The 10,433-nt window shown below is 33.3% G+C and overlaps 1 protein-coding gene across 6 annotated transcripts in view; it reads right to left on the bottom strand.

Moving 5' to 3' along the window:
• The window catches only part of LOC120632002 (phosphofurin acidic cluster sorting protein 1), a 155,144-nt gene extending 146,204 nt beyond the window's left edge, over nt 1-8,940 (bottom strand). For all 6 annotated transcript variants that reach the window (XM_039901740.1, XM_039901739.1, XM_039901738.1 and 3 more), the window contains exon 1: nt 8,581-8,940. In XM_039901740.1, the coding sequence (XP_039757674.1) occupies nt 8,581-8,690 (110 nt within the window). In that variant the 5' untranslated portion in view covers nt 8,691-8,940. The remainder of the gene's footprint in view (nt 1-8,580) is intronic.
• Between the last annotated feature and the right edge of the window lie 1,493 nt (nt 8,941-10,433).

Genomic DNA, 10,433 nt, shown 5'->3' on the forward strand with positions numbered 1-10,433 from the left:
TATCCGCAGACGAAGTTGCTGGCTTAATATTGGATGCCAGCAACTTCGTCTAACTATATTAGGATAATAACATTGCTCGAGCGATTTCAGCTCTCCCTGAATAACATTGTGTCAATTAATTTATCCAACAGTCACAGCGGGCAGAGCCGGATCACATGCGGGCGTATTACTACGGTTCACTGGCTTACAATAAAGGGGTACATCGATCGGTTTTCCGAGTTCACCCTTATTTCAGTTCGATGTTTTTGTTCCAGCGGTTTTGCCTGAGCATACACAGTTGTACAATTAATAGGTTTTTAATAAGGCTTTATTAAAAATAAATTGGTATTAGTTACACGTGACTTGGTACGCGTAAAATTCTCGTCCTCTACAATGTTATAATATTTAAAAATAAAAAACATACTATAAATTTCATTGAGGGACACAATTTTCACATCCCCATAGCGCTCTCAACTCCATGTAGGTACCTTCTAAATTTTAATGTCCGTAACTTGGATAAACAGGACTTTCATAAAACCTTCCAACCCTTATTTCACTCAGCAACGGGTTTCAAGAATAGAAATTAGACGGAACTTTCAGACAGTGATGTCATAATTGGTTTCGTCCTTACAAAAATTTGGCACAGACAAATAGAAAGCAAAAAACCAAAACATTTTAAAAACCTGGTTTTGAGATTGGTACTAATTCAAAATTCCAGAAAAATACTTAAATTGTATTTATTTGCATAGATGATACATGATACCCAGAGCCGCAATTTCATGATGTATTTTTGTATGATGAAGGTGGTATTATGGTACTGATATGACTACAAACTATAAAGATGGGCCAAAATAAGATCAAACAAAGACAAAAGAAGAGAAGTAGTACGAAATAAGCATAAAAATAAAGCACATGATAATAAGACGCTGTGAGTCAAAAACCAGTCATGTGTTATACAATCAAACAAAGCCGACCTTGAAGGTTCTCTTGCCGCGAGCGCATCGCAGATTATTTATTATCCATTTAAGTGTAATGAACGTTTTAAGGCACGCCATAAATTGATTAAGAGTCAATAAATTGGTCAAGGACGGTTCTAAACCACTATATCAACATAGCTCGGTGGATTGCGAAGTTGAAGTGAAAATGAGCAGTGCCCATTTTTAGAACCGATAGAAGCTGCAGTTCCATGATGCTGGTGACCCGAGGAATTTGGAAATCCTTATGAAAGACCAGCAGTAAACTTTCGCCTAGTATTGGCAATAAAAAACAATAAAACTATGATAACGATTTTAATAAATTAAATGTGTTTTTGGGGTCTTCAATCCTACTTAGTTAAACTAGAACCTCACTACAACATAATGGTGACAATGTAGGTCGTAGATGGAAGATACATTCATAATCTATTGTTTAAAACTCAATCAACAAACTCTTTTCAGTATATTTCTTAATGCAGATAATTAAAGTATTCTTTGTGTACAAAGAAGAGTGCTTGCTGACATCAATATCTGATGATATAAATGATAGTTTTATATCCATATCTGTCAGATATACCAAAAGTAATGAAAGTAATATCCTTTACAAGATAGACCTGTTAACAACAATCAGCAAGTGCCGTAAATTATGAGCATTAATCAAAGCCATACAGCTGTTGTGTGACATACAGCTGGATCAGGGACACAGGTGGCACCACATGAGACTATTGTTTTAAGTTAGCAACTTTAACTTATTTTTATATTATACAAGGTAGACTCTTTTTCATCGCATGTTAATTAAGGCTATACTGAATTTCAAATTGTGAAAAAACGTTTAGCGGACCTTGTGGTATGGTTTACTTCTTCATTATTAAAAACAAAGCTGCCCGAAATTATTAACTAAACTACAGTGAGTATAAAATATGATGCGGTACAGAAACCTACTACGCCTTTTTCATCACTTCTTCTTTTTATTCTCTTCTGAGCCTGTCTCCGTAGGTACCTAGTTAGTTGGCCGGAAGGCTCCAGAAACTTAGCAGGCCGAGTGATCAATTATACCAAATCGCGTAGTTTGCGTTAGTTCTGCCACTTTTTTCTTCTGATTCTGTTATCCGGAAACAGTAGTAACATATATAATCAATGTCCGGAAATGTATAAGACACAAACAATAAAATTAGTTTGAGATACGCAATTATTCAACATTGTTCTATCAAGTTTCTTACAATATCTAGGTACCTGCAAACCTAACTAAACCGATTGTCCACAAAATGCATCTTCGAATCGGTAGATATTCGCGGTATCACTGGATTTGCATAACCGGTGTAGGCACCGTGTATTCATAAATGGATGAGTCAGAAACGCGTATGCATCGTCGCCTGCTTTCTTTGCGTTTCTAGAGTTCAATTTCACGTAGACTTTTTAGAAACAAATGAAGCAAATGTATCGTAGCACTACTGGCTTAATGGATGACACGCAGCAACGACGTCTTAAACGTAGGACATAGAGCTCTTTTTTTCGACTTAAAACGCGTTGTTGGGGCTTATTTTAAATAAGCGATAGGTGCAATGGTTTCGCGGACTTTTTAAAAATCAACGAAAGAATAAAACATACTTTTTTAACAAAATGTTGGTACAACAAAATTTTTCTGTATGACTGGTCATTTAAACAGAGCACGCGGAGTAAACTGATCTCGAAAGTCTTCTTCTACAAATTTACAAATACCATAATTCAAGGCTGAATTCCTATTATTACTGAAATTTAATAAAGGCTATGTTGCTAAAAGTGCTTAAATAGACAACTAGAAAAGCGTTGATAGCCTAGTGTTTAGAACTTCGACCTCCCTTTGGGGGACCGATTTCGATCTCCAGAACGCGCCTCTTACTTTTCGTGTGGGTTTATTATGGTGAGTTATGTGGGTTTTTAATTAAGGAAATTAAAAGATCACTTAGGTGTGTAAAGTCTACCTTTCTGACTAGGGCCTAAACCCTTCTGATTCTGAAAGAGATTCCGTGCTTAGTAATGGGCCAGTGAGGGATTGGTATTGATGAAGCAATATTAATTCAGCACAACAGAATCATTAAACTCTTCACCAGATATGGCTCTCTCTCTATTAAAGGAAAATGTGCCTGAGTGTAACCATTCTTTTAAATTCACGTATGTTAGTGGCTCTGACGTTATTAAAGCCTTTAAATTATTAATTAATAAAAAAACAAATGATCTGTGGGGCATTTCCGTAAACGTTGTCAAATCATTAATTGATATTGTTGCACCCGACTTAGCCTTAATATTTAATAATTGTATAGATTGTGGTGTGTTTCCTGACTTAATGAAACTTAGTAAAATAGTTCCATTGTTTAAATCGGGTAGTACTTCTGACCCCACTAACTTTAGACCAGTATCCGTACTACCCACTTTCAGTAAAATCTTTGAAAAACTCATTTTAAATCAATTACTTTACCATTTTCATAAGTATAATTTACTTCATATTAAGCAATTTGGTTTCACACGGGGTCGCTCAACAATCGACGCAGGTGTTGAGCTAATACAAAACAGATTTGAAGCCTGGGAGGAGTCACGTGATGCACTTGGTGTGTTCTGTGACTTATCTAAGGCGTTTGATTGTGTTCAACACGAAACGTTAGTTAGGAAACTACACCACTATGGAATTCAGGGTGTAGCTCTAGACTTAATGAGTAACTATCTACGCGATAGAATTCAGAAAGTCGACGTGAATGGAAAACGGTCTAATGGATCAGTTATGAAAATAGGTGTCCCACAGGGGTCTATATTAGGACCATTTCTGTTCCTTATTTACATTAATGACCTTCCTTACCTTGCCAAGGATAAACACGGGATAGTTCTGTTTGCCGATGATACATCACTGACTTTTAAAATAAATCGACGTGAACTAGCTTTTGACGACGTAAACAACTCTCTCGCTAAAGTGGTACAGTGGTTTGAAGCTAATAATTTGGTTCTTAACGGAAAAAAAACCAAGTGTATAAAATTCACTTTACCTAATGTTAAACACGTGAAAACCACTGTACTACTTAATAATGAGGAACTGAAACTGGAGGATACGACAGTTTTTCTAGGAATAACGTTAGATTCTAAACTTCAATGGGGCCCTCATGTAAATAATTTATCGAACAGGCTTAGTTCTGCTGCCTATGCGGTAAAGAAGATACGCCATATGACCGACGTAGAAACTGCTAGACTGGTATATTTTAGTTACTTTCACAGCATTATGTCATATGGAATTTTACTTTGGGGTAATGCTGCTGATATTAGCACTATTTTCGTGCTGCAGAAGAGGGCTGTTCGTTCTATCTACAAAATGGGTCCGAGAGAGTCATTGAGAGATAAATTTAAAGATTTTAAAATAATGACAGTGTATAGTCAGTACATATTTGAAAATTTAATGTACGTCCATAAAAACATTTCTAAATTTAAGAAAAAATGTGACTGCAATAATTTAAACATTAGAAGTAAGAATAAACTTACAGTGCAATATACTAGGTTACATAAAATTCATAATTCGTTTAAAGGAAATTGCATACAATTTTACAATAAACTACCAATTGACATCTTGGAGATGTCTCTTAAAAAGTTCAAAGTTTGTATTAAACGTAAGCTTATAGAAAAGTCCTATTATAGTATAAAGGACTACGTCAACGATAAAAAAGCTTGGGTGTAAATTATTGCTCTAACCAGGTTGCTCTTCTAATAATTTAAAATGACATTGTGAGATGGCGATAAAAAAAAAAAAAAAAAAAACACCCGGCTAAGTTTGTTGTGGGCTTCTTCTTAGACCGGGACGCGTTTGGAACCCTCGTAGCTTTAGTTTTAAGTTTACGAATGTGGTTATCGCCATCATCTCACTACCGTGTAATTCTTATGTACGCATCAAAAGTGCCACCTGTGGGCCTACTTGAATAAAGATATTTTTGACTTTGACTTTGACTTTAATTTAAGCAAACAAAAATTTTTTTTTAAAACATAATTTTAAATAGTACATAGTGTCAATTAGACATTTTATTTACTATATTTTGTTACCATAGTAGGCGATCAATGGCATACCTAGTTAAACTCAAAAAATATTCCACATGCAAAAATATGTTAACTGTATTGTACCATTTGTGTCAGAGGAAGTTACTGATTTACACCCTCTTCACACAACAAATCACATTGTGACAGGCTAAAACAATGTGACAATGGAATAATTTGTCCTGTTATAGTATGTTCATGCCCAAGTTATGCATAAATTGAAGTTGCCTTCAAATTTTTTGTTCTGCAAGGTATCAACCTTACTATGTACACTACTATGAACTTGTCTCCACTTTGTTCCATATATTTTTAAGAACTTTATAGACATAGTGTATCTTCCAAATGGTCTCAAAATTTCTATCGCAATATGCAAACTACAACTTTAAGTATTAATCTATATATTTTTGGTCCAGGGATACGCCATGCTTATTTCTGCAGCAAGGAATCATTGTTAGAACGCTGTGTTCCTGTCTGACGGGTATGCCATTGTAATTACAGGAACACAAGTGTGGCATGTTGCAGGAAGCAGTGTGCCCTGGGAATAGTTGCCTTGTTTTTGGCGGTGGCTATTAATACTATGACAGAACTGCTTTGGAATCAAAAATCAATACAATAAAGAGGAAGTTCATCCTTGGACACCACCCTACCTTAAACAACGCTTTCATTTCCTTTGCCCGTGTCCGTCTCAAGGATCTCAGCGTTCTGCTAGGGAGAATATTCTCCGAATGATGAAATGTAAGTCTCAAAGTTACTAGGAATCCTTCACAATAAAAGCTGCAACGCTGTGGAATGCACTCCCTGACAATATTCGTCGCTCTAAATCCCTAGCTATTTTCAAAAGCCGTGTTAGACATCACTATTTGTCATTATAATTTTGTTGTTCGTATATGTGTACTTATGTATCTATAGTAAATATATATAAATATTTGTTAATATATATATATATATATATATTTATTTATATCTTATTTTATTTATCTCTTTTAATCATTTATTATATTAGTTATTAGTAGTTTGTACTTAAGTGTGTCAATTTATGTATTGTTTATTTTAATTGCGATTTCCCGTCTCTCATGTTTTGTTGTATACTATCGGTAAGGTTACCTGGCAGAGATCACTTTTAGTGATAAGGTCGCCTTTTGCTTTTAATTTTTTGTTTAACTATATTTGTAATTTCTCCTTTATTACGCAATAAAGATGTTTAAATAAAATAAAAGAGGATGAATTTGTGTGGTTCTTGGCATGATACATATATACATACAACTTAACCTGTTATAACAATTAATAAAATGCTATATTATCAAGATGTAAGATATTTACTTGAGTGGAGGCAATAATCCTTGGTACCTATAGGTAATAATATGGTCATAATAAGAATTTGTAATGGCAATAAAAACACATATTAATTAATCAGAAAATATACAAATCACCAAACAAATAAATAATCCCAATATAAATTATTACTCACAACCGTTTATTAAATACTGTTTGTCTTTTTTGTGATATTTATTAACTACTGTTTGTCTTTCTTGTGATTAGAAAGAACAACGCAAAGACTGCTTAATGATAGTGTTAAGTTTACGAAAGGAGGGGTACTGAGATAAAAATAAGTAAAATGACTCATACATAAAAAAATACAGTTTTTCTGACCACAGTTTATAAGTAAGCATCATGCAAAATAATAGTACATTATCTTCTATCTTTTAGATATGTTTAAATTATATTGAAACAAATTTTGTGTCTGCATGTTACTGTTCCCCAAAACTCGAAAAGTAGTTGATGGATTGATTTGAAATTTTACGCAACTTTGCATTTCTGTTTCTGAAAGAGGAACCCATACCCTAAATGGGTACCAAACTAGAAAGATCTATGATATAATGGAACTGTAATAATATCACTACTTAGTTTGCCATTAGTGTGTTAAAGCACAACAACAATGGCAAAGACCATGGCTGCATCTATGCAAAATTATGCCAAGAACAGTTTAGGAATTGGTAAATGGTAAAAGCTAATTTTTTAAATACCATATCCTACTACTGTTCTTCCAGTATTACAAGTATCCTATGCCCATGTTTCAGGTTGCAAGTAAATTTGACGAATTTAACTCATATATAATATATGCCAAATTACTTAGTACTCAGCTTGAGCTGAACATAGAACAAACAAACAGACACTCTTTTGCATTTATGTATGGATTGAATTTACAAAAAAATTTTTTGGGTAACATTTCATCCATAAATAAATAAGGAAGGAATAATAAAGAAAGCATCAAACACACACTTAAAATAACAGTTAAACAATAACTTCTGCACAGCTCTATAAACCTTGATTATATTTGTCTCTTCATCTCCCACACTAGCTATATTCTTATCTTTATGACACTTTACTTTACTAGTTACTATTAATGTTTTACCTACAGTTTAGTAGTAAAGCACTTTATCACTGAGAATTTTAATGTTTAATTAAATTCCTAAGCTATCCTTTTTGCGATAATACCTACTATGAAATGCTTATTGCTTTCTGTATAATAAAAATGTAAATCAAAACTTAAACCTCTGTAGGCATATCTGTTGCTGAATTTGCTTAGCATTCAGGCCATATATGGCCTGTTCCATAAGCTAATTAAGCGATTGCAAAGGGCATCTCAAGGGGACCATAGACAGTGCAACTAAATATTTATAAAAATGTTATAGCCAGATAGACCAATGACTAATATAATTTCTGGCTATAATATTAGCCAGAGAGATGTAGGTTTCAATCTCAATAGTACAGTAGCTTAGGCAATCCCACATTAACAAAAACCTTATAATATGTCAGTTGCTTTATATTGTAGGCAACTTGTATACACAGTATATAATGTTATTTTATTATGCTGTACTTTTTGTTGTGTACAAAAAAAATGTATTCATTAATAGGTATAAGGTTTGATCACAAAAAGGCTCACATAGGAGAAGCGTGGTCAGTGATCTGAATATATGCTTATGTGAGCATAGGTATGTTTACTGACAAGTGATATTGCTTTTTATTTCACAGAGATTCAATATTTAAAAAAAACATAATTTTTTTTTGTAAATTATTTAGACTACATAAGTAAATTTAACCATTTTAGTAGTGGTTTTAAGCACTAAAACACTCTCTCCTATAAGAATAGAGCCCTGTGCAAGCATAGGGAAAAAATTGACTTATTAATTAAATTACGAAAAGAAATAAGAATTCAAACTAAAATACTTACTAAAATAAAATTAAAAATAAAGCAAATATTATTATTGTCTCTAGTAAATTTTTAAGTTGTTTTTTTTGGCAAAATATTCTCATTTTCACTGGTAATATTGTGATTTATAGCGGTAAAACGCGAATGAATGATTTAAGTTCACCTAAAGTTGATTGGAATTCTTTATCTCCGTTTTATTGCAATAATTAAATATTTTGAAACAGATTGCACACAATCTTGCACGTAATTGATAATTTGATACAGCAAGCGTAGCTTCGACACACAGGAACAACGCAGTACATTCTGTACCAATTCATAACTTAAACGTATCATCACAGTGTCTCACTAGTATTATTTAAACGTTTGTCTTACCTTGGAATACAGTTGGAGGGAGTCCTATCAACTTCCCAGGCGGCAAACAGTTTCATGGGAACAGGTTTCGATGAATTAGTCATCTTCTCCGATTTATTTTTCTCGGTCATTTTAAAAATCAGCACCAATACACAAGGTACAACTTTCACAGCACTGCACTGAGCGTTAGTTACAACTTACATTGTTATTTTAATCACTAAACATAACACTGTAATCATTTTTTATTTTACCACAATACGTATATGGTACCCACCTCGACACCAACAATAATACACAGTACAATTTTATAAAACGCTGTTATTATCGCCGATCGGCTTGTCGACTACGATACCGATGCCGAATACGAAACGACAGCGGGCGGCGGCGTTCGATACGTTTGACAAGTGTCAGAACTCAGAAGCAGTCACTGTGTTGCAAAGTAAAAGCTTTTTTTTTACCACCTCTGTGTCAACTTATTAGTCTACAGTCCGTTCAGTAAATTTACCTGTGTCAAAAGACATCATAACATTAACAACCTACCGTAATAGTTTTTGTAAAACTTAAATCAGAATATTTTAAATAATTTTATTTTTTATTCAATCATAAGTTTTAAGAGATTTCTATTAACTATTATATTTTATTTATTACCTGCATTTTCTGTAGGAATAATACAATGTTTTGTTTTAAAATGTCATTAAAAATACATTTTATTCGTCTAGACTGCCTCGTATTGTTTATATGTTTGATTCTTATTAGCATATACAAAGCACAAATTGTGCTTGAATTGTTTGGCATTGCGGTTTTCTGTCAGGTATTCTCAGTATTAGGCTCTCCGGAGATATGAAATCGTTTATCGAATTCAGATTTGTTTTTCATCCCTAACATTATTATTATAATAATCGTTGAAGCCCGTCAAATTAAAAGATAGGCTAGACTATGTAATATATTAAAATTATGGTGGTAATTGGGCTTTTATTTGTGGCAACATTTGTAACAATTGGTGTCTTTATCGTGCGTGCGATAAATTACAAAATTATTTTTTCATAATTTTAACTGCTATATTTTTCATAATCTAAAGTAACATAATAATTGAGTGATCCGCATCATATTTGTATTTTTTTTGCATCAAAAAAAAAAAATACAAATATGACGTTGGACAGCAAATAATGCAAGATTTACGCCATCGCAAACAAGTCGTGAAAATGAGTCATATTTGAAAATCGATCCTTAAAATAAAAAAATAATAAAGCCTTATACCTACTTTTATTAATTGAACAGTCTGATTTCTTTATTCTTTAGAGTCTTAAGTTAAGACCTTTTTCTAGACCCAGGGTTGCCAGATCAATTCTTCCTGTTATCGGGATCAACAACAGATTTTTCGGGATTTTACATAATATATTAAGTAAACAAACAGATTTTGCATTGCATTGTAGGTATAAAAAAAAACAGGTATATGTGGCACATAAGATAAGAACCGAATGATCATGTTTATTGTTTTTGTACTTGCCATAAGTATTTGTCATTTTTTTTGTTGTTTTCAAGTTTCGTTTGACGAAAATGTAAACTTAAAATTATCGAACTTGTTTTTCGGGAGATTATTTGCTTTGTCGGGTGTTCGGGAGAATCCCGGCAATTCCCGACCGTCTGGCAACCCTATCTAGGCTTCAGCTAATGTAAACGATTAGCTTCAGCTTTAGTATTCTTCAGTTGACAGTTGAGGTTGCTGTTGTTCAACCATTGTCAACCCATGAAACATAATTAAGTTCCCTTTTAATTAATGTTGTTGTAACAAAAAATTATAGCGGCAGGGCAGATGTGGATTGGGAGGCATGTCATCATAAATAAGTTGCTGCGGGGGCGGGGACTTTGTTGGG

The sequence above is a fragment of the Pararge aegeria genome, chromosome 19 (genome assembly GCF_905163445.1).
Source record: "Pararge aegeria chromosome 19, ilParAegt1.1, whole genome shotgun sequence".
Classification (NCBI taxonomy): Eukaryota; Metazoa; Arthropoda; class Insecta; order Lepidoptera; family Nymphalidae; genus Pararge; species Pararge aegeria.